The sequence below is a fragment of the Ictalurus furcatus genome, chromosome 3 (assembly GCF_023375685.1).
Source record: "Ictalurus furcatus strain D&B chromosome 3, Billie_1.0, whole genome shotgun sequence".
NCBI lineage: Eukaryota > Metazoa > Chordata > Actinopteri > Siluriformes > Ictaluridae > Ictalurus > Ictalurus furcatus.
In genome coordinates, this window is record NC_071257.1 from 11708814 (window position 1) to 11735198 (window position 26385).

Consider the following 26385-nt stretch of genomic DNA (forward strand, 5'->3'; position numbering starts at 1 on the left):
TGGGATGATTCTCACCTGTGTCTTATTACCGCCAGTCTACTTATGTGTGTTTCTTTGTGCTTTCAGTAACTGCTGTAACCAGAGAGAGAGTGGCATAGCAGGCAGAACACCCACACACACACGCACACACGTCAGCGGAGTGTGAACTTGAACCTTATATAGGGTGAAAGCTGTAAACTAGCTCTGTTGGTTTGTCCTTTTTGCTTGCGTTTTATGAAAGCATGCTGAAAAGTGCGGTGAGAATAAGTGAGGAACTCTGCTGAAATTCTGCCAGCCTCCCGAGTCTTCCTTTGTACCCATACACAATAGGTTTTCAAAAAAACTGAACATCAGAAAAGCTGTTGGTCCGGACCACATCTCCCCCTCCACAATCAAGCACTGCATTGATTACCTGGCACCAATCTTCACAGACCTAATTAATGAATACCTTTATTTATGTATTGTTACAGCGTGCTTCAAGACCTCCACAATCATCCTGATACCCAAAAAAGCCAAGATCACTGACCTCAATGACTACAGACCTGTTGCCTTAACATCTGTTCTGATGAAGTCATTTGAGTGCCTCATCCTATGGTCTGCTCCATCCCTTGCAGTTCAATTACAGAGCCAACAGGTCTGTGTATAATGCCGTCAACATGGGTCTCCATTACATTCACCAACATCTGGATACTCCTAGGGCTTATGCAAGGATTCTGTTTGTGGACTCATTCCAGAACTGCTGGAAAACAAGCTGGCCTCCTGCAACCTGAATATGTCACTGGATTACAAACTTTTTCACAAACAGGTAGCAGTATGTGAGGATGGAAGGTCACATGACCCTCAGTACTGGGGCTCCATAAGGGTGTGTGCTTTCCCCTTTGCTCTTCTCATTATACCCAAATGACTGCATCTCTAGTGACCCATCTGTTAAACTCATTAAGTTTGCAGATGACACCAGTCTGATTGGCCTCATTTCCAACAATGACTAGAGGTGGCACTCCTAACAACCTGGACCTCAACACACAGAAAACACAGGAGATGGTCATTGACTTTAGGAGGAAAATGCCAGCACACTTCACACTGAACCTAAATAGCCCAGTTGTCAGCACAGCACAGTCGTTCAAATTTTTGGGCACTCTTCTGTCGTGGAACGTGAAATGGGAAGACAACTTCACTTCTATTAAAAAGAAGGTCCAGCAGCGAGTTTTCTTCCTGCAACAGCTAAAGAAGCATAAACTCACATAACAAAATACTGATACAGTTTTAGACAGCCATCACTGAATCGATTCTAACATCATCTGTAACCAGAAGACCCTTGGCTGCAGCCTACCATCCTTATAGGACTTATACCTTACAGGACTTATACCTAGCCAGGGTAGGAATCATCCACAAAATATTGTAACTGAACTTACACACCTCGTTAACCACCCTTTCCAGAAACTTCCCTCTGGCAGACGCTTACTGGTCAGTAAAAACAAGAACAACAAGATACAGATTCAGCTTATTTCCAAAAGCTGTAACAATTATCAACAAACTCTAAATCACACTCCCACTTCTCAAGACACTCTTGCACATGCTCCTGCACCTTTGCACATCCTTTTTGTGCAGTTACACTTTTGTTCTTCCCATGCTCTTTTATGTGTGTGTGTGTGTGTGTATGTATGTGCATATTTCCCTTGTGTATGTTTTGTTGAATGCTGTATGTTGTCTCTATATGTCTGCAACATGTACCAAGACAAATTCCTTGTACATGTGCTTGGCAAAGTGATTCTGAAAAGTATTAGGTGCTGGAAGTTGTGGCTGTCTGGGAGGTGCAGGTGGCGGAGCAGGCAGTGGTGGAACTAGAGTTTTATACATGGAGTGGGCAGGGGGTGGCCAAGGCTACTTCAGGGGGTGTCAGAAAATTAGTGTGTATTTTCTAAAAACATGTTCAATTGTTTTAAATAAATAAATAAATAAATGATTAAATAAAAGATCACTGTCCCTGATGTGGGTAACATTACATCACAAAAGTTAGGGTGACCATATTCTGGTTTTCCAAAAAGAGGACACTTTTTTTTCATGTCTTACTAGCATTAAAAACAGTGTTACTATGAATGCAGATTTTAAAGTGCACCTATTATGGTTTTTCAAATATGATCTTTCATTTAGTGTGTTATAGAGCTGTTTGTGAATGTAAAAACGTCTGCAAAGTTTCAAAAATCAAAGCGCACGACAAACAGTGTTATAGACTTCCAAAAGAAGGAACCGATTCTGAACAGCTGAACCGAGTCGTTAGTAATTCCAGACTTTACTTCATGTACTAACCTATGTAGGTTTGTAACAAAAAGCCCTGCCTCTGGTCTTCATTGGCTGCTCATGAACAGAAGGAGCTGAAACTCATAATGGTAGTGAGGGTTTCCTTTTTGAAACAAGTTGACAGTGGTAGACCAATCACAACACACTGGGACATCTGACCAATGAGAGCAGAGTATGCTCTCTGAAAGGGGGAGTTTAAAATGAATCCTTCAGAAGAATCATTTAACGAGTCATTTGTGACACTGGGGGAAAAAAGTAATGCTGCAATTTAAATTGTGAGCACATTAAAGTGTTTTTTGATCTTGGATGCATGTAAATCTATTGTATGAGACATGTAAAACAAAATTAGGCACGTTTTAAAACCATAATAGGTGCACTTTAATACACTGAAAAAGACTATTAGCACTAGCATCACACACACACACACATATATATATATATATATATATATATATATATATATATATATATATATATATATATATAAATTCCTACATTCTTCTTAATGTCCATGAAATAAAATAAGATATTAGATGCAACAAGTGTACTTCTGCAAGAAGGGGATTAGTTTTCCCAAGAGACTAGTTTTCCCAAAATCCTTTTCGGCGCCGCGCATGCTCACTATATCATCCACCTTTAAACATGTCAACAAACACAAACCTCACCTCGTGCTCAAGTTGAGTTCTCTCACGTCTCCGGTATGATCGGTAAGTCTCTGAATGGCGTTATTCTGATCCTTTCTTGGCACCATTTGTGTTCATTTGTGACATTCAACTGAACCGAGTCTGGCTGTGTGTGATAAACAGCACGATAACACGCACCTCACTTTCCACCTCCAAATAACTACATAACTGTTATAACTGATGTTACTTATTTTGTTTGTTGGCTGGTAATGTTCGGGGCGGAGGAATGGACAAAAAATGCGCTGACAGAAGCCATTAAATCAGTCAGTCAGTGTAAAAAATCTGCCGGTTTGTGACATTTTGCAGCGCGCTCCACTTTCACATCTCGCGAGAGTTTCAGGTTTTCTTCCGGTCAGTAATGAGAAGAGAGCTGGTGTCACGCAAACGCGTTTTACATTGGCAGGGTGCTTGAAAGTTTGTGAACCCTTTAGAATTGTTTATGTATCTGCATAAATATACGGGGGGGGGAAACTTTCAGACTTTCAAGCAAGTCCTAAAAGTTGAAAAAGAGAACCTAATTAAACAAATGAGAGAAAAATATTATACTTGGTCATTTACTTATTGAGGAAAATGATCCAATATTACATATCTGTGAGTGGCAAAAGTATGTGAAGCTCTAGGATTAGATGTTAATTTGAAGATGAAATTGGAGTCAGGTGTTTTCAGTTAATGAGATGGCAATCAGGTGTGAGTGAGCGCCCTGTTTTATTTAAAAAAACAGATCTGTCAAAGCTGAACTTTATAACACGTTTGTGGATGTGAATCATGGTATAAACAAAGGATATTTTTGAGGACCTCGTAAAAAGAGTTGTTGATGTTCTGAGTTCTGAGTCCTGAGTCCACCATCAGGAGAACACTGAACAACAATGTTCAGTGCATGGCAGCGTGGCAAGGAGAAAGCCACTGTTCTCCAAAAAGAACACTGCTGCCTGTCTACAGTTTGCTAAAGATCACATGGATAAGCCAGAAGGCTATTAGAAAAATGTTCTGTGGACATATCACATATCACATTATTAAAGTTGTATGAGAGTTTTCACTGCATTTTGCGACAGGACACATTCACACACGGCAGTGCTCAACTGTTTGACGGCAAAAAAGAGAGCATGGCTGCATCCAAAACTTACTATAGGCCTGTAGTAGGACAAATACATGTATCTCGGCTACTATATAGGTGGTAAGTACGCGCTTTAGGACGCAGCCCACAGTTTCACAGCATGACAAATAATTAACCGCATTTGAAGCGTTCGTAAAAATTTTAAATAAAAACACCCAAAACTGTATACGGTACCATAACAAAGATGAACTGTATGTTGATGCGTGAAATTCTGGTGGGAACGTCAGACGGTGTGGCGCGGTGACGTGATGTGTGCTGTTAATCAATCTATGTTCTATAACATGTAAAACGGGAACATGAAAGGAATATTCTAAAAGCAACTCATGTAAACACCTTAATCACAATATTGTCTTATTCAGAGTAAGGTCAATAATTAGATTACTGCTGTCTATGTAAACATAGTCAGTGATGCAAAGCATAGGAGTAAGTCCTAGTGAAAGACTGATCTCCACTTATTGGAAGCGTTTGGTTGCAGTTATTACTGCTAAAGATGGCACAAGAAGAGTTTAAGTTTAAGGTGGCTTTTAGTTTTTCACATGGCTGATAGGTGTTGGACAATGTTGTTTTGCTTCAATAAAATAAAAAGAGTTTACTCAGGCTGCCCTTGTTTGATGATGTATTTCGTTTGAAGATCTAAAACTGTTTAGTATAAGATGCACACAAAACAGAAAAATGCTTTTTCATAGCACTAAATATTCAGGTGATGCCATCATTTTAGTAGTTTCTTTTCCCTCCTATTCTATCCTGTGCCTAAAAACCTGAACAAGCCATTATGGAAACAACTGTGTAGCTTGTGTAATGGACAGGGTTAGGATCCTCCTTGTTTTTATAGTATTTTTGCACAACATTCAGGAGATCTGGCCGACAATGCATGTAAACAAATCAATAAATCATTCATTCAGACATCTTGGCAAGTGAAATGTATCTACTATTTCTTATTGTAAGATTACAGTAAACTAAATATATGATTAAACCTATTTCTAGGCCATTCTTTTTACTAATTTCAAGCTTGAAATAGTCTTGTTCTATTGGCAGATGTCCTTTTCTAATTTTAAACTAATAAGATAATTTATAGCTTGGTATTAGTAAAAGCATCTTAAATCAGGCTTAATAGTGTTATATTTGATTTATAATAATCTCATAATGGGAAATATTAGACAAATATGCTCATATTCAAGATATATTCACTATCATGTTTTGCAGTGCAGATGTACAAGATGTACAACCCATTGAAGCTGTGTCCTTGCCTCTCGCATCGTGTTGCTTGGATAGGTGCCGGATTCACCGCATCCCCGACCTGGATAAAGCGGTTACTGAAAATGAATGAATTATACTTAAAGCTATCATAACTTTAAGTAGCCAGCACAAAAGTTGTCTTTTCTTGTGTCTCTTTAAAATGTAATGAATGGCCGTAACTGGAAGGCACTTGTACGGAGAGCCTGTCCCTCCCTAAGGAGCTTCAGACTCTAAAGAAAGACATATCGATTATGTCTTTCTTGTGTGTCTGAGATGTCAGGCATTTGCTGATCACTGCAAGGCAGGGATTTGGTCTGATAGAACTGACTGGTGCTTGTCTTAGAAAATGGGAATGAATTGAGCAGAATACCTTCACCCTCGGGCTGTGCGCTGTCTGCAGTGACAATGATGTCTCTCCCAGGAATCTTGTCACATAAATGCGATTTTACATTAACGCCGCTTCCTAGTGTATTAAGTGCATGACGGAGCAAATTATCACACTATTGGTGCCTAAATGTTCGGGGAAATTGGAATAATGCAGTTGCCCTGGAGCAAGTTTGTTGAAGCTGCCGGATAGAGTGTTGGGAATTTTATGCCGGCTTATATTTTATACTTCAGAGATACCAAGACGTACACTCTGTACAAAAATAAATTGATATGTCCCTTATGGACACCGTAATTCCAAAGGCTGACTTAAATAGAATTTAGAATGTCTTAAACTAAAACTTTATATATATCATGCAGGTCTTTTTTTTCTTATTTTAGAAAAAAATGTATGTGTTAACTTGTGGCAAATTTGCCTTTGCCATTGTTGAAAGCTAGTAGTATACTAGTTGGTCACACTTGAGAGAAAGTAACAACAAATTAAACACAGTGACTTGATAAGATGTTAAAAACATCTAGAATAAATGACCCAATAAACAATGGAAAACTAGTAATTTTTACTGTGTATTTGTTGCTTTTTACTGTGTATTTGTTGCTTTTGTCCCAATTATGATAATAGAAAGCATTGTAGCTTGTGCTCTAAGCTTTTGTCCAAATAAATCACACTGAACCGAGAACCAAAATCCAATCCTACCACATTTCTCACTGAAGCCATGATCACTGAAAATTCTGTTCTATAGAAAATAAAATAAAACAAGTGTTTCCATGAAAGTAGCGGCCAAAAATGGCTCATCAGATTACATACAGTAACTGTAAAACCGCTCAGTCTACTGAAATGAAAGGAGCAAGTGTTACAGATGAGTGCTAGTGTAAGCATTTAAGCTGTAGAAAATATCAGAGATTGTCAGAGAAAAGGAAAATGTATGAGTCGAAGTGACTGTTCAGTTGAATGTGACACACTGGAACATGAGGTAAATGAGGTGAAAGTGTTCATGAAAGTTTTTATACAAGACCTAGCAGCATCGCCACTGGATTTATCCAAAATCACTAGGTAGTTACTACAGTGCTGTGAAAAAGTATTTGTCCCATCCTAATTTCTTCTGTTTTTGTGTATATCTCATACTAAATAGTTCTAGATTTTCAAAGGAAATACAACATAAAACAAAGGCAACCTGTGTAAACATACAATATAGTTGTTTTTTTTTTTTTTGAAGCAAAAAAGTTATCCTATAGCCCCCCAAAAAACACCTACAGTATCACTAATGTGAAAAACGAATAGCCCCCTTAAATTTAAAATGTGGTTGTGTCACCTTTAGCAGCAATAACTTCAACCAAACGCTTTCAATAACTGAAGATCAGTCTTTCACAGCATGGTGGTGGAATTTTGGCCCACTCTTCTTTAATTCAGCCACCCTGGAGGGTTTGATTAAGTCCACTCCAAAACTTTCATTTAGCTTTTTTTGAGCCATTCAGAGGTGGATTTACTCCTACGCTTTGGATCATTGTCTTGCTGTATAATCCAGTTGCACTTGAGTTTCAACTTAGATAAAGAAGACCGGACATTCTCCTTTAGGATTTTCTGGTAGAGAGCAGAATTCATGTTTCCCTCAATTACTGCAATTATTGCTGTCTTACAAACAGTTTCATCTAGGTGTGCCTTGGCAAAATTCAGATGAGCCTTAATGTTCTTCTGGGTTAGCAGTAGTTTTCACCTCGCCACTCTTCCATGGATGCCATTTTTGCCCAGTGTCTTTCTGATAGTGTAGTCATGAACCTTTATTATTGCAAGAGAGGCCTGTAGGTCCTTGATGTCCTTGGCTCTATTGCGACTTCCTGGGTGAATCGTTGCTGTGCTCTTGGAGGAATTTTGGAAGGTCAGCCATTTCTGGGAAAGTTCACTACTGTGCCAAGTTTTTCCATTTGGAGATAATTGCTCTCACTGTGGTTCTTTGAGTCCCAGAGCCTTTGAAATAGCTTTGTAACCCTTCACAGTCTGATGTATTTGCCTTTGTTTTATCTTAGATTTCATTTTAATTTCTGAAACAATTTATGATATAGACAAAAACAAAAGAAATCAGAAAAAAACAGGAAAAAAAACCCTTTTCAAGGCACTGTAGGTGATTACTATGTAGTTCGTATGTGTGTGGGCAAACTTGGACAGTGGTGTCCAATCTTATCTGCAAAGGGCTGGTGTGGCTGTAGGTTTTTGTTCCAACCAGTCAGGCGCAAAGCTGGTTGGAACAAAACCTGCAACCACACTGTTCCTTTGTGGATAGGATTGGACACCCCGGAACTAGAAATGAGGTTGTTTGGCTGGCTTAATTTCCCAAATGCTTGACCTGTTCCTTATATGATTACCGCAGACACAAGCAATACTCATTTCCATGTGTTGGTGAATTGATCACCGGTGTATGTGGAGGACAAAAAGAAAATCACTGATATTGATCTTAGTCAAGCTAAAATCTTAAATGCCATATACATTCCCCTCCAAATGTATTGAAACAGCGGGGCTCGTTCATTTGTTTTGTTATCTACTGAAGGCATTCGGGTTTGAGATCAAAAGATGAATGAGATGATGGATCAGAATTTCAGTTTTCATTTCCTGATATTACACCACCTTTGGTTTCAGACCATGCAATATTTTTAGGTAAGCAAAAATACTGGAACAGATGGTCTTAAAGTTAAAGTAAATAACACTTAATATAACATGCTTGCAATAACTGGATCAAGTCGATGACCCACTGGCATCACCAAACTGTTGCATGCTTCTTTTGTGATACTTTTTCCAGGCTTTTTCAACAGCTTCTTTTAGTTGTTGTTTGTTTTGGGGGTTTCTCCCTTCAGTCTCTTCCTCGGGAGGTGAAATGCTGCTCAATTGAGTTATGGTCTGGTGATTGACTTTGCCAGTCTAAAACCATCTACTTTTTTCCCCCTGATGAAGTCCTTTCTTGTGTTGGCAGTGTGTTTTGGGTCATTATCTTGCTGCATGATGAAGTTCCTCCCAATTAGATTGGATGCATGTCTCTGTAAATTGGCAGACAGAATGTTTCTGTAGACTTTTGAATTCATTCTCCTGCTACCATCATGAGTTAGACCATCAGTAAAGATTAGTGAGCCTCTTTCAGAAGCACTCATGAAATCCCAAGCCATGACACTACCTCCACCATTCTTGACCGATGAGCTTGTATGTTTTGGCTCATGAACAGATTTTTTTTTCTTTCTCTGAACTTTGGCTCTTTCATTACTTTGGTGGTTAATCTTGGTTTCAGAACTTTTGTGGCTCATCTCTGTATTTCTTTGCATCTTGTGGTATGGCCTCCATATTTCTGCTCTCATCTTTGAATGGTGGACTGTGATACCTTCGTCCCTGCCCTGTGGAGGTTGTTGGTGATGTTGCTGACTGTTGTTTTGGGGTTTTTCTTCACAGCTCTCACAGTGTTTCTGTCATCAACTGCTGTTGTTTTCTTTGGCCAGTCTGTTTGATGTCTGGTTGTTAGTGCATCAGTGGTTTCTTTCTTTATCCAGGCATTCCACATTGTTTTATTGGCTATGCCCAAATATTTCCTACTTTTCTCAGCTTCAAAATGGCTGGCTTTTCTCCCGTAGACAGCTCTCTGGTCTTCATGTTGGTTTATCCTTTTTAACAACAAATGCAGTTTGTCACAGGTGAAACCCAGTGCTCAAACCAAGAGTAAACATTCAGAGCTATTAATTGTTTAAACAATCTAACGGGGCACACCTGGGCAGCAAACACCTGTCAGTCATGTGTTCCAATATTTTTGATCACTTGAAAAGTAGGTAGGTTCAAACAAATGGTGCCATGTTGTAAGTTACTTAACACATCTAGATGTAAACATCAGGACATGAAAGCTAAAATTCTGATTTATTATCTTATATTTATCTTTTGATCTCAAGCCCAAATGTGTTAAGTGTATAGCAAAAACAAAAGAATTCGATTTGCCTTGCCGATACTATTGGAGGGGACTGTAGATGAAAAGTCGAGCTGAAAGGGTGCTGTAAGTACTGGTACTGTCTTGTACAATTTTGGTGTAACACAGCCACATTTTTTCACTAGGCAGTGTTCTGAAGTTTGACTTGCTGTTTGGAGCTGAATGCTTTTTGGAAGACATGCTCATCACTGCAAGACAGATGAGGAGAAATGAAACCTAGCATTTTGCTACACAGTACACTTTTGCCCTTGTAATTGATTCCCAGTGTTTAAAGAAGGTACCATTCGAGGTAATGGCAATTGTGACTGCACATGTACATCAGAACCCTTGTGAGAGGTTTATTTCAAATTTGGCATATTCCTTACGTCAACGCCGGTTGCTCTGCCAAGATCACGCCTTGAAGTTAACAGTTCACTGTGATTAATAGCTGTTAAGTCCAAGGACTTGAATTCTAGTGTTTAATTTTATCAGTTCATGCACCTAATGCACCACCATCCACTTACAAGTATTTATGCGCTACCAGGGCTTTCCATCATTAGCTGCTAGTCGAATGGTATGGCAGGATTTATTGCAGTCTTGTCACACTTAAGTCAGAGTAACATGCAACTGCTACTCCTACCTTTGACTCAGATTGAGCAGAAGCAGATTTTTTCCACTATTTAAATTGCAAGTGACAGGCTTCTGTCATTTCTGCTCATGAGGTGGTAGTTTATTTGCTAATGTCTGCACCAGAGGGTTTTTTATGACATTGTATCTTTTTCATTTATTTTGGTTGGTTTCACTTTGCAGCAATTTTCAAGCCCAACAAATTGCTTGTCTGCATGAGTGTTCTTTGACTGCTCAGGAATTTGGCGGCATGTGTTTTGATGGACGCTCCGTATAGGTTTGCATTAAGGCTTGTTTTTCCTCTGCAGTTTATGTAGGTATATTTTTTTATGCCTTGTGGCTTCGGGTTAGCATGTTATCTCAAGAATAAGTGTTGAATGTTTATAGGATTTATCTGGAAATATCATTGTAACCAGCAGAGGAACTGATTAGATTTTGTATTGATCCAAACAGTGTCAAATGTCTAAAATAGTTTTTCTTCAATAGCCTCCTTCCTCTTGATCTCTCATGCATGAGTGGTTGAATGTTTATAGGATTTCTATGGAATCATCATTGTAACCAGCAGAGCACCTGATTAGATTTCTGAACCACACAGGGTCAAAGTCACAGCAAGGTCAAAATAGGCTTGAAATAGTTTTTCTTCAATAGTTTCCTTTCTGTTTGATGTATATTTTAAGGGCATTTGAGGCAGACAGATTTGTAACAAGAAGGACTGGATTTGTTGGTAGCAGAGGCATTCTCTGTCAATGTTGTTGGCCTCTATGTTTACTACAGATAGAGTCCAACCTTGAAGCACAACACCTGCATGTACTAGACAAGGACAGAGTTTGTTCAGCCGGCAGCTAAACAATTTTCTACCGTCTTATCCAAGTGTGCCACATGCAACAAACATTTGACCTGTGACACCTTATGAAAAAACAGCTGTAGTGTTTCATTCTGCTCAAACCCATCAGGACTTTTTCAACAGCACACAGCTCAAACTAAAAGACTAGACTCCATATTCTGACATGTAACTATAAGACTGGGAAAAAATAGATTCCTGCAATAGTCAGTGCACAAACAGGCCTGGTGTCATACGCCATCCTGAAAAGCAAGGATAAAATGTGGAGGAGTCATACAGATCAGCTCCTACTGGGAGTCACCTTTGAAGTAGGGGTATAAGACAATGACTACATTTACATGGACAGCATTAATCTAATTATTGACTTTAATCTGAGTAAGATAATAATGTGATTAAGGTGTTTACATGAGTCGCTTTTAGAATACTCCCGTCATGTACCCATTTTACATGTTATAGAACATAATTAGATAAACAGCCCGCGTCATTACGTCACCGCGCCACGCAGTCCGACGTCCCTCCAGAATATCAACATACAGTTTGTCTTCATTATGGTACCGTATACAGTTTTGGGTGTTTTTATTTAATTTTTTTTCGAACGCTTTAAGTGCAGTTAATTATTTATCGTGCTGTAAGTGCAAATAGACAACTGCTTGAAGCCGTGGGTGTGTCCCAAATCGCATACTTACCGTCTATATAGTAGCCAAGATACATGTATTTTTCCCCACTACAGGCCTATAGTAGGCAAGTATGCGATTTGGGATGCGGCCGAACTCTCTTGTTCGCCGTAAAACGTAAAACTGCCGTGTGTGATCGTGTCCTGTCGCAAAATGCGGTGAAAACTCTCACAAGACGTTCATAATGTGATTAAGGTGTTTACATGTCTGTAATACACGTCCATAATGCGACTAAAACAGGAGTACTCCACATGTCTTAATTAGATTATTGCTTACTTCGATTATGACCTTAATTAGATTAAGGTAAGTAAAAATTGCTGTTTACATGGTAGTTTCTTAATTAGAGTATGGTCTTAATCGGATTAAGAGTGGATTATTGTTGTCCATGTAAAAACAGCTAATGACTGTATCTGTACCTGTATCTGCTCCAGAATTTCATGTATATGGATTTAAACCCAAAATAGGTGTGGCCTGAATGGAATTGAATTGAATTTTTTGTTGTATACACAGTCCTGTGTTCCATACTACAACAACAAAAAAAATATTCATAGTGCACCTACTATTCATATGAATATTTGTTTTAATCTGTTATCATTATCTTTTCATTCTGTATTCATTCAATCAAATGTATTCATATTTGGTTACATCCTTACTGTGAGTGAAGGAGTTACCTACTGATACCTTGTCAGACAACTACTCCAGATATTTTAGTCATTAGCAACATATCCTAAGATTGGGGGAGAATAATTTCCTTGGGTAATTTGTGGTCTAATCTTATTTTCACGAGCAATTATGGTCCCTTGTTCTCATTATCGTTAATATAATACAGCATCTGTAGAGGAGAGTTTTCTTTCATTGGCAGTGCATTTGAGCATTTGGTTAAGTGGTAGTATTTATCATTTACGAGTACGCATACATGCTCACTGATGTTCATTCATGGTTACACTGGAAAGTTAAGTTTATGAATGCATGTAGCTACCAGTCAGTAGTCAGTACTATTTAATTCCACTGTTATCTGATGTTATCCAGAATATTATATTTCTGTGCCAGAATGTATATTATAGTGTAAAACCAGTGTAAGTGTTGTGTACAATTAAATTTTATTACTCCCATGGATCATATGTAGAGCATCTACTGCTAAAGGTTCGTTCACACATACAGTGACTCGCAGCAATAAAGTGACCAGAGACCAGTCATTTTCAGTGAGAGCTGGTGACTTCCAGTGGCACGAGTCCCAGTTGCGGGCCTGTCCAGCGACATGACAAAGTTGAGAAAAGTTAAACTTTATGCAAATTTGGAGCTACTTGGTGCTGCAAATGCCAGTGGGAGTGAAGTGTGATCTTGCTGCCTGCGATTCTGAATTGTTTCGTTAACCCAGCCAGACCGGCGCTTGTGCTTTCATCGCAGATAGATGACTGCTGTGGGAAAGAGCATACACTGCTTTTCCTTCATCTCTTAGCGTGTGATGCATGTACAGTGGGGTAAATATGTATTGAACACGTCAACATTTCTTTTCAGTAAATATATTTCCAATGAGGCTATTCACATGAAATTTTCACTAGACTTTGGTATTAACTCAATAAATCCACACATATAAAGAAATCCAAACATTAAAGTCCATAAATGAAGTTATGTTTAATAAAGAGGAATGACACAGGAAAAAAGTATTGAACATGCTAACTGAAATTTATTTAATACTTAGTGGAGAAGCCATTGTTTGTAATGACAGCTTCAAGATGCTTCCTGTATGAAGAAATTAATGGGCCACAGTATTCAGGTGTGATTTTGGCCCATTCTTCTAAACATATTGTCTTTAAATCTTGTTCAATTGGATTCGAGTCAGGTGATTGACTGGGCCATTCTAACCTTGATTTATTTTCTCTGAAACCAATTGAGAGTTTCCTTTGCTGTATGCTTTGGATGGAAGATCCACTCATGTCTCATCATCATCATCTTGGTGGATGGCAGCAGATTCTTCTCAAGAATCTCCCGATAAAGGGCCCCATTCATCGTTGACAGCCAAAATGTTTAATTCTGCTCTCGTCTGACCAGACTACACTCTCCCAGTATTTCATAGGCTTGTCCAAATGAGTTGTAGCAAACTTTAAACGAGCTTTGAAATGCCTTTTCTTTAGAAATGGAATCTTGCGGGGTGAGCGTGAGCAGTGGAGTGCAGTGCCTATTGTTTTCTCGGTGACGATGGCACCTGCTGCCTCCAAGTGTTTCTGGAGCTCTTTCTGAGTGGTCCTTGGCTCTTGGGCTACTTTTCTGACTCTTCTTCTGACTCTCTGGTCAGAAATCTTGCGAGGAGCTCCTGAAGCGGGGCCGGTTGATGATGGAGTGATGTTGCTTCCACTTGCAGATAATGGCCCCAGTGGTGCTTACTGGAAGATTCAGAAGTTTTGAAATACATCTGTATCTGATTCCATCAATATGTTTTGCAACAATAAGGTTGCGAAGGTCTTGGGAGAGCTCTTTGCTTTTACCCATCATGAGATGTTTCTTGTGTGACACCTTGGTACCAAAAAGCCTTTTTATGGACCATCAATTTACTAACCCAGCTGATATTAATTTGCACAAATAGAAATAATTACTTTCTAACTACTTATAGATTTCAGCTGGTTCATTGCCTTACCTTGCCTTGGAGAACTGCTTTTTCTTAGTGTGTTCAATACTTTTTTCCTGTGCCATTCCACTTTATTACACATAACTTTATTTATGGACTTTAATGTTGTGAATTCTTTATATTTCTGTATTTCTTGAGTTAATACTGATGTTTGGTGAAATTTCATGTGAATAACCTCACATATGAACATATATTTGCTGAAAAAAATGTTGATGCGTTCAATACTTATTTCCCCCACTGTATACACTAGTGAATTTTATATACAAACGCGCTCCCTCCAGAATGTTTCGTTTTAGAGGCAGAAAACTGGTTTGTTGTCACAAGTGGAATACTAGTTGCGCCACACAGTGATAAATGTTTTTATGGCAATCAGTAGTAGGAACGCCTACTGGTGACTTCATAGTACAGACACTGGCGAGCTGCGACAAAACGGCTGACTGTATGAGCGTACCTTTAAAAGTTACTTTCTCACTGTACTGAGGCTGCAAGTGTGTGTATATGTTTGTTTATTTATTTATGCAAGAGTTAAATACAACATTGATACTGATTGGTCAAGGCCACCTATGTGATGGTCATTCTGGATGATGATTAGCTAGCAGATAGAACCTTATAAAACTAAGCTTATCTGTGAGTTTGGAGACAAAACTCTCAATTTTTCACCAAAAAAAAAAAACACGCCACAGGAGAATAAAATATCCTCCAGTAATCAATGTATGTGGTTACCAGCTGGTATTTTTGTCTCTGCTGCATTGCATTGGAGTATAGTAACAGTGACAGTGGATATCTTCACAAAGTGGAAGTGATCAGTGAGGTCAAGAAGGTTTGCTCCTGAACTGAGAGAGAGAAAGAGACTTGGATTCAGAGAGACAGACGCCAGTGCACTCGTGGGACGAGAGTAAGCGGGGACAGGATTATTTACTCACTGTGTTTGGAGTCGAAGGAGAGAATAAATTGCTATTGATTTCTGGCCCCTTTGCAGTTAAGTGTCTTTCCTGCCTTTGGAGTGACTTAGGGCTAAGAATAATTTCCTTTAATATGTGCCCACATTTATCTCAGGCCTTTTTCTCTGAGTGCATACAGGCACTAGTTGGTATTCAGCCCTGCAAAGTGGAGTGTAAACTGAAGTCAGTGTTTCCTCTTTAATTTAATGGCTCAGAGGTTGAGGACAGGCGAGAGGGAGCAGTTCTGTGTAGAACCGGGCAGTGTTAGGGATTTGGAATGCTGAGAAGAGAGGAACCTTATTGGACAGGAAGAGGCTTTTTTTTTTTTTTTGCGAGGTTGTATTAGAAGAGCGTGATTTGTGTACAGCAATGGTCTAAAGGTCTGTTACATGACAAGATTGGTGTGACATAGAGACTTGGGATCGAAGAGCCTGCTTTGATAGATGAGCTGCAAGCTTCAGTCTTCACTGGGCTAGAAATGTTTCTTCATACGAAACACTGTTAAAGTTATGTAGGTATCACATGTCAATATGAGCCATTAAGGCATTTCTGAGTTCAGTAGCTATTTGACAAAGTTAAAATAAATAAAATAAATAAATGTTGCGCTTCAGAGGCGTACCCGTCATCCCTCCTAGCTGATAACGAAGGAATTCAACAGTTATTTTAATCATACATCAATATTCAACAGCACCTTTTGCTCCTTTATCTGTCTGAAGCTTGATATGCCTTTTCACTCATTTTTCCGTTTACCGAGTTCACCTGAGGCACACAAAAAAAGGGGACCTTGAGAAATCGGGGCTTTGGCGCGTGCTGGCAGAAAGGAAATTGGTGTGTCAATCATGAGTTTTCATATCTCCAAGCAAGCCGTCATGAGAATGAGAGAAATTGATGGAGGGGAGGAAATAGGGGAAAATGGCAATAAATGAAGAACTGTGGAGAAATCGAGTAAAGGGGAAAGATACTCCACTAGACGAGGTGAGTCCTGCTGCCTAATTACAGCAGAAGATTTTACAGCATTCTGTAATAGAGCAGGACAATGGCTTTACTATTGTCTGTCAAATCCATTGCTAGTGTTTCTTTATTTTGGGGACAATCCTTTAGTGACCTTGCCAGGTTTAAAATGCCATTTCCCGAATGAAGGCCTAACAGAATTCAGAAATGACAATTGGAAATATCATCTTTCATTGTGTATGTAAACGTTTGTGTTGAATGTATGCAAAACTTTGCATGTGGTGTTCTATGCAATTTGTTTTTAGAAAAATGTATTCAGCTTTATTTTAAGACAATGTAACAAAACTTTAACCTTAAACAAAAATCTTTTTTTAACAAAACCACATATGCTATAATTATTGGCACCCCTAGAAATTCATATGAACAGTATGTGACTGAAGAAAAGATTCCCATATATATTTTATATTTTTAAGTTGAATGCTTAGGGACCCCCTCCCCACACCCCCCTAATGCTAAGATCTGAATGTGGAGATGTGGTTGCCAAGGGAGAGTATACAGGTTGTCCCCAAAGTCTGTGTAAATTAACACTTTTTAGGAAAATGTAAGTTTATTAACAAAACACCCTTATTTGCCAGCAATGCCATGTCTTTTTAAAGACACATGGAGTTGTCTCTTCCACTTATGATAAACTCATGTTAACACATTTGGTGTTATACATGTAATTGCATGTTCGTTGCAAAACCTTGCAACAGCTTTCCCAATCCAGCCATGAGAATGATTTCAGTACATTTTTCTTTTGTCAAAGGTATTCTTAAAAGCTATCTTGTAAAAGAGAATTTTTTTTTTTTTTTAAATAAGTCTGAAAAATTTTGGAAGACATTGTGCTAAAAAGTGCTAAAAATTTTTTCCATATGTATTAAGACGTTTGGGACACCCTGTATTATCCTTCCCACCCTTTGAGCATGGTCAATTATGCTTTCTTGAGTCCCTGCAATTGATAGGCATTTATTAATTAAGTAGCAGTCATCCCAGATTTATGTCTTGCTGCTGGTGTTTAGAAAAATTGTTACCCCATACATTTTGTCCAAAATCACACCTGCATGAAACTGTTGATTACGTGATCAGTTAATGTACAAGCTACAAAGCTAGTTGTTCAGTAATAAAAGTGCAGGGTAGGATGTGCTGTGTGTCACCAATTACTGTTTTCTTTCAGTATATGGACTATCATAATTTTTTTTTAATACATGCTATGATGAGTGTTTTCATATTTGTGCAGTTGATTTGTTTGATTTCCTTTTCATGTCAGTAATTTTTATACTGTAGTGATCAATAGTAAATATTTTTCATTACACTTGTAGACAGTTTATTATAATGTACAATATGGACTGGACTACAGACTGCTTCTGCTAATTTTGCGTAAATTATGCCGTAATATTTGGCCGAACGATTCATTTAATGACGTGATGGTGGAACAATACAGGAACTATAGCGTTGGAATTATATAATGAACTGTGTTACGGCCCAGTCTAAGTTAGGCCGCACAGAGTAACCAGCTCGGGATTCAATGGAATTTGACCTTTAAATATGAGGGAAGCCAGGAATAAGACAAACAAGGTTGTTCAAAAAGGTTGTGGTATATTGTAAAACACAGAATTATATACATATAACTGTACAAGGAATCAAACCAGGCATAACTTCAGGGTGGGCCAAAGCCAAAATAATAGACAAAAGAATTCTATTGTTAGGTAGCTAGCTTACCTAAAAGGAAAAATAAAGAAAATACAAGGATACTTCCCTAACTACCTAAGCAAAAAAAAAAAAAAACAGAGACCAAAGGACCATCTCCCAAAAGAAATGGCAGCCACACCCCTACTGCCGGTGAACCAAGTGAACATATATACGATGGTGTATTTAATGCACATAAACAGATACAGGGACAACCAAACTCAGTCCAAAATCCAGGCAAAAGTCAAAAACCAGAACAGCAGTCAGAATATAGCATAAAGCAGCACAACCAAACATACACTCTAAACCACCAGCACACATGTAACCACTTCCAACATCCCACCCCATTCTCACTCCTCTTCCTCTTTAAATATGGTCGCCATTTAGTGATGTCATCCTGGGAGGCGGGAGCAAGGCAGGCTAGGGCAGGCTGGAAACTCTGGGAGGGAGTTCGGACCTGCACACAAAATATGGCACAGCACACAAAAAAAAACTTCCCATACCAAAGATAGCGAGTTGTAACAACTATATAACGGTGGAACTATAGGAAATAATAGTATAAATTTGGTGGCTGCAGATTCAGATGGGTGACAAATTACAGGGAATCTGTTTTGCTGGTATGGTTTGGCTCCACTTGTTCCCTTTGAGATAATGGTCTGCACAAATAAATACAAAGTTATTCTGACTGACCACTTCAATCCGAGGATTAAACATTTCTAGAAATTGTCTGCTATGGCCTTCACAGCCATCAGACCCTCAGTCCGATTGAACAACTGTGGGAGATTTTGGAGTTACATTTTAGACAGGTAGTCCATCACCATTAACATCAACTGAAGGAATATCTTTTTGGTGTATTGAAGCTGTTCTGGCCGCTTGTGGTGGCCTGCCACCATACTAATACACTCTGTTGATTTTTCCATTAATTTATCACTCGTCTATATCAAACAGTCTGTGTGTGTCTGTCTGAGAGAGAGAGAGAGAGAGAGATTCGCTTCACAGTATGCCCATTCTGCTTTTTGACTGCACCCTGAGGACCCCAATCCCATTTGCCCACCACCTAACTTTGATCCATTTTCCCTGAATTAATGTTTTATTGTTTAGTCAATGATTAGACCTGCAAATAATTTCACGGTTCGGCTGCACCAGCGAGTGAATAAGCACCTGAAATGCACAGGGAGCTTTCTGCAAATGCCTTACCTTATAATTAAAACCTGAGGACAGGGTCTGGAAAACAAATTTTGCCTGAAATTGGAATTGGTTACACACTGTCTCATAAAATATATGCGTCAGCATTAGACTCCGACATGGGGAAGAGGAACAGAAGGACACAGGTGCGATGGCTGCTGAAAAATAGTGGAAAACAGGAAGCAAATCAAGTAGATCTCGAAGATTAGGGAAACTAATGCTGCTCTTAAAGTGAGATATGACCTTTTAGTCACCAGTGCCTAGTGAAGCATTTCCTATGTGGTCTATTTTTAGGATATGTTGTATAGGTGTCTATACTGTTCGCACATGGAAATGCCGTGAGAGACGGTTATTTAAACAGGAAATTTTGTTAGATGGTGACATAAATTGCTTTCATAGCCTGTTTCAGGGCCAGAGATTCATTAGTGCTACAATTAGAGCTGCAATTAGAAAGACCACAGAATAATGTTCACAAAATGCTAAATCTAACTACATTAAATCTGACATTTTATCTGTTTCTACCTTGTGTCTCTCTTCAAACACTTCCTCTTCATAAGGTTTGGGAAATGTTTTTATGTGGTTGGGTGGAACATGGAAGATCACGTGAAATATGCTCACTCCCGCACGTCTTAGCCATGGAGGTGGATGATTCTTTTATTATTTTAAAAACAAGATGCAGTTGATTCGTAAAATATAATAAGAATATACACACCATGGAGTGAATTTTCACATTTTGTTTCTAGAACTTAATTTGCAGTCTTCTGGGACAGGTGAAATTACCTCAAATGTAACTCAAAAGTATAAAGTACTGAAATTGATGAATGTTTTTTTTAAATAAAATGCCACATTGCAAAATACAGAATATATATACAGTACTGTACAAAAGTTTTAGGCGCGTTTTTTTTAGTACATACTTTGTTATAGATTTTTTTATTCTCAAGTCAGAACAAACAACGTTTTAGATTCTCAAACATTAGTTTTCCTGCACAAAATTAAATGTTACAGAAAAATGTTTGTCAGTAAAGAAAGCATAATTTTACGTAAGAGACACTTTTCAGGCAAAAAAACACAGTGCTGGGTTTTGCTGCAGAAATAAGATTCAAGTGTGACAGTTAAAGTCTCCAGAAGAACCGTGCCTGGTTCTGCAATATGCTCAATAACACTTACAGCTCATTTCCTAACAAAACTGCTCTAATTGTACCTGAGACTACTGTTTTAATTTTTCTTATACCACATATTGACTTTTTCATTTACCGTTCTAATGAAGCTTATAAAGATGACTGCCTAAAGAACACAATCAAATTCGTTTATGATATGAGGTTGCAGATCAGGTAAAGGACCAGGGAAGACCTCAACAGTCAATGCACAGGTGTACACTAAAATTTTGGACACTATTCTCGTTCCTCAGAATGTGACACATGCAGATTTCTAAAAATGTTTCTTAGAATAAATATGCTTAAATTAAAGTTTAGCATTTTCTCCTATTTACAGTCATTTTAAAAAACCCTTTTTTTAATTTATTTTTTTTTTACCTTATTTAAATGAAGAGAAATCAGGAAAATTCAATTCATCAGTACTGCTAATCTTCCCACTAATAATAGTTATTTGCAGTATATCAGAGTTATAGGAGAGTTAATATTCAAATGTTCTTGAATACTAAATGTATGTGTTTGGCTACTTTAGTTTTTGCCTAAAAGGGGCAAGGATATGCTTTTTTTTTTGTTTGTTTGTTTGTTTGTTTGTTTGTTTTTTTAATAAAAAGGCGAATGCGGTGCTTTTTTATTATAAAATTAGTGTAGTTATTGGTGTTGGGATTGGTACTTATTTAACACTTATTTAAATATCGAACAATCTCTTGTACATTTTTATGTCTTGAGTACTAGACTACTAGATTTCTCAAAATGGCCATCACTAATGACTTCTAATTCAAATGTAGTTGATAGCACTGTGTCCTTAAGATGGAATTTCTGATTAAGTGTGTACAAAAGAAAAAAACATAGAATCCCAAAGAGGCCACAGCCATTCATGGCTAGGAGTCCAAGAGAGCAAGATTGGTCTTGACGTCTAGAAGGGAGAGATTGCATTATATCTCTCCACTGTCAATTAGTGACACTAGCCAATCGTCGGCGTATCAGGATGAGGGCCGTTAGCGCTTTCTTCCGAGTGAGTTCAGCTGTCCTGGGATGCAGCTTGAGCACCAATTTGAAAAGATGCTGAGGCTGGTTTAAGTGTCTTGCTAAATGCTAGCCTTCACCCTTCCTTGTTGATGATGCAAATGATTAAATTGAGCGAAAACAGGTTTTTTTTTTTTTTTAAATAGCCAATACAAACCACAATAATTTCAATAAAATTTTTAAATAGTCAGAGAATGATGATGTACACAAGAACAGTAAAGACTCTGCTTTTTTTTCCTTCCTCTCTTTCTCCAGTATGGTGGAGCACATGCTCTCGGGATGTGGTGTATTCTGGCAAGCCATATGTGCATGTATTGCTGTCTTCCCAGTCTCTGGTGGGCTGGGCTCTAGGCTGAGCGCCACCACCCTGATGCTTAATTAGCATTGTTAATGATCCACCTCCCTGCCCAGTTTGAGTCGCTGATGGACTCATGATAGACAACATGGCACTCGTATCCAAAACCGTCAGCCCCGTTTGGTCTGCTTGGCAGTTTACCATCCCTGTAAAATATATCTCTATTTAACCTGATCCAGCAGGGAGTCAGTGTAGGCTTGATATTAGCTGAGATCAGCTGAGATGTTTCAGTGTGCAATGTGAAGGACACTATATAGTGATGAATGGCCTTTCAAGGCTGCTGTTCAGAGTCTGACTGATGCTAAGTGCACAAGGCTCAAGTGGAAATATGTGGAGCAGCTCCAATACCTTGTGGCTTTCTGACCTGGATACATGTTTCAGCTTTTTGTGGTAGAATGTGTAATAGCTTTGACTCCGCTTGAACCATGCAATAATAATGTGTTTCTGGTAGCCTTTTTCTGGGCCTACCTGTTTCCCTGTTTATCTCAACAAGATGGGATTTGTATTTTCCTTTGTCCGCTAACATACCATAGATTTGTCAACCTCACACCCTCAGACTGTTTCCTTTTTATCCTCTTATGTTGTCTCCATGTATGCTGGTGGGACATTTTAAATCCTATAGTCCATGTGATAAATCTACCTGTTAGAACTGAGAAAATGGCTATTGAAACATCCATTGATGAGGCTGGAGCACCTGAGCTAGTTTGTAATAACCGACCATGTTGATTTTACTAGCAATTAAAAAAAATTATGAAACTATTTCCTGATTAGTTGATAAATGATCACAATAGTAATCAAATCCAACTACATCCAAAGCAATTTAGGCATGCATGTAGGTCCCACTTGTGCCACCAAAACAGCTCTGACCCATCGAGGCATGGACTCCACAAGACCTCTGAAGGTGTTCTGTGGCTCTGGCACCGAGACATTAGCAGAAGATCCTTTAAATCCTGTAAGTTGTGAGTTGGGGCCTCCATTGATCGGACTTTTGTCCAGCACAGATGCTCGATCAGATTGAGATCTGGAACTCTGTATTGTTCCTTAAACCATTCCTAAACAATTTTTGCAGTATGGCAGAGCGAATTATCCTGCAGAAAGAGGCCACTGCCATTAGGGAATACCATTGGCATGAAGGGGTGTACTTGGTCTGCAGCAGTGTTTACAGAGGTAGGTGGTACATGTCAAAGTAACATCCACATGAAAGCCAGGACTTGAGGTTTCCCAGCAGAACATTGCCCAGAGCATCACACTGCCTCTGCCGGCTTGCTTTCTTTCCGTAGTGCATCTTGGCGCCATCTCTTCCCCCAGGTAAAGGGATTTTTATTTATTTATTTATTTTATTTCCCCATATCCTCACAGGATTCTTCCAGGTTCTCTGGTTTATTCTCAGTGCAAAAAAAAAAAAAGCCAGTTGGTGGATTGGCCACACTAAATTGCCCCAAAGTGTGAATGAGTTTGTGAATGTGTGTACATGGTGCCTGCAATGGACTGGTGTCCCCTGCAGGGTGTATTCCTGCTTCACACCAGGGATAGGCTCTGAATCCACTGCCACCCTGACCATAAAGTAGTTACTGATAAAGTAGTTGCTGTTTTTCAGAATTCAGTCACAGACATCCTGCAGGTTTTCCCAGGCCATGACAGTGTGGGGCCAGGCTTCCCAAATGACAACAAAATCTGTAATGTCATTATACAAACAAGCTGAGATGGCATCACTGTGAAATATTCCAACATTATAATTTTTTGAGAATTGAGATTATTAATTGAAGTTATTTTAAGTGCATTCATAGGTTTACCATCGAAATACACTGTCACTTAGTCACAAAGCACAGTTTTACTGGTGTCACTGCTGCCACTACTGGAGACAGTACATTAAAGACATACAGCTATGGAATTCTCTACCATCAGAAATAAAATGCAGACAAATTTTTAATACAAGACTGAAATATTGGCTTAAGGAAAAGCAAATTTGTGAATAGTGAGGGGAACTACAGTAAGCTGGCCAGTCCTGATGTGAGCTGTGCTCTTCAGAATTAATTTGGATATTGATCTGTCAGATAAGCATCAAATAGACAGAGAAGGTCTGTCCTCCTTACCTTTCCCCTGTCAGTATGCACAGATCTTGTATTTGACACAAAACTGCACCATCACATTTGAGCTAAAACATGTCCAATCCTAAGCTAAAGGATATGAGTAAGGTGGTGCTGGTGGTAGAGGTTTATCCAAGTGCCCTCTCCGGTGCTCAAACTGTTCTGGAATGCAGAAATCAATCTTTTTTTTTTCTTTACTGTTATGGTGGAGGGAAATTAGAGGCTATTGGGTTGGCAGTATTTTAAGACGCTTTTCTCAGCACTGTAGCTGGTTTTTATTGCTAATCAATGGCCAGAGCACTGACGTAGGGTCCAGGGAATCTGGCATGTAATGCCAGCCAACATTCTGGAAGTGATCTCTTTGGGTTTTTTGAGTTCTAATACAGCGCTGGCATGAAGTCACTTCCTCATCTCCAGCTACCAGTTACAGTGAAGTGCTTGATCAATATGTTCAGGTTCTTTTTCACTGAATCTAACCTCCAGCGGATTCCCTCTTGTGCATGTCTGTATGACTGGCAAGGCCATCCAACACAGTGATATAGATGCAGTATTGAAATAAAATGTCTTCTTCTGGGCTCATACTACACCGTATAGAGCTATCAGCATAACGTTTGTGACGATAGAGTTACACGTATCTCCGATCATCTCTTTTGCCACCATGATTTTTATTTTTATTTTCTTACGTTCTAGCACCATTTCTGTAGAATAATCTGTGTACCATTTCTGACACCTATCCCTGTTGCCTTGCCCACCAGCAGGCCTGGGCATATGTCCAGCTAATGTGGTCGAGTGGGCATACCTGCCAACTTAACTGTAAAGGAAATATGGAGATGAAACACTTGGCTGTCACTTTTTAATTTACATTTCAGCAGTGCAGTGACGTGTCTGTCCCCATACTCTTCCTTTGATCTTTATTTTACTATTGAACATTCCTGATGTTGCACATTTTATAAAATGCATAATGCTCTCCTAGTTTTGCAGTCAAACTGAATACTCCACTAGGCAGACATTTTTGTTGTGTAACTGGGTTATTTAGCCACATTGCTCAATAGAATCCATTGTTAGAGTTTTTTCTGTGCATGAAAGGAGAATTGGCCAGTTACACTGGGTGGAGCTAAATAGGATACTGGGCTGAGTGTTGCTGTGATCACTCCTGCAACATGGTGTTTTGAGAAACATTCCTTTATTGGTATGCTTTGATTCTTAAAAAACAGAAGAAAAATGTGAGTTATGCATTCATGCCATGGGTATGAGTAGGTCTCCCTCACCATACCATGGTACCATGATGGCGAGATCCCCCTAAAGCTCGTGCTATGTCATACGTTACTTAATGACTTTGTTGGGGGCTCTCGGCATCCATGTGTACACGCCCAAGAAGTTATCCATGTGATTCTTGCCACCTCTGAAGGTTTGCTGGTGCTTTCTTTCTGTTTCTTTCACTTGCTTTTTTTTCCCACCATGCTGTCTCCAATATATCGAAGTCCTTGTCGCTTTACTTCCTGCCACTTTTCAGCGCTTGCTGGGTGGTCTCACCCTGAGACACACCACATAAACACACAGTACAGTTCAGCTCAGCTCTCCTGTGTGGCTGTCATCTCTCTCCTCCTTTTACATGAAAACACAGAACCCGCTTTAATCAATCATCCACAAGTGCATGCTCATCCTTACCACTCACTATCCTGACTCCGCCCTCCATTTACAAACCAGCGCTGATGCAGTGCTGATGCAATGCTGTTGCGGTCTGATGCAGTAGCAAGCCTCATTGTCTTTATATTACTGCGTGTGTACGATGTTGATTGATCTGGTTGCCTGTCACTTTAGTCTTGTAATAATTTGCTTGCCATGATACCCTGTCCTCTTGCTTTTGATTGGCCGCATTCTAACTCCTCGATCTTGCACCTTTCTGAGTTTTTAAAAAAATGTTATTTCTTTGAATTACAGTCGTGGGATTCTATTTATAAATAAAACACGTTTCACTGCTTGTTTTGCCTTGCTTCTGATTTCACTAATTCACTGTTTTGAAATGTTTTGTGGTCTGCTGTAAGGCAGTATTGTAATGGCTGATATAGCAATGAAAAATATGTTGTGCAGTTCTTACTATGACTGAGGGGGGGGAATCATAATAAAATTGTGATCCTGCAGCATTTGCATTTGTGCAACCATAAAACAGATTTTATTCCTCCACTATTCTTCCTTATTCTCTGTGAACCATGACCACATGACTTTACAAATGCACCTGAAGTGCAGCTACTCCATGAAAGGGGAGAAAAAATTGGGAAAGCTAAACTGAGTTTTAAAATAACCCAAATGCTCGCTTGGCGTGAGCAGTCAAAAGAATTGTCATAAAGAAATGTTTAATGATATGTACTGAAATATTAAATTCACAATTAGTAATCAAATACAATCAAATCAAATGAAGTTGAGGTTATAAGTGTACATGCACCTTGCAGAATCTGCAAATATTAATAATAAAAAAGATCATAAAAATGTTTTTTAAATATTTTTTTATCCTGTACTGCCCTGAATAAGCTATTTCACATAATAGATGTTTAAATATAGTCCACAAGACACAATAA

At 38.8% G+C, this 26385-nt stretch overlaps 1 protein-coding gene across 2 annotated transcripts in view; it reads left to right on the top strand.

Moving 5' to 3' along the window:
- The first annotated feature begins 2869 nt into the window (after positions 1-2869).
- prkn (parkin RBR E3 ubiquitin protein ligase) overlaps positions 2870-26385 on the top strand; it is a 119131-nt gene continuing 95615 nt past the window's right edge. For both annotated transcript variants that reach the window (XM_053620787.1, XM_053620786.1), the window contains exon 1: positions 2870-2984. In XM_053620787.1, coding sequence (XP_053476762.1) covers positions 2978-2984 — 7 coding nt within the window. In that variant the 5' untranslated portion in view covers positions 2870-2977. The remainder of the gene's footprint in view (positions 2985-26385) is intronic.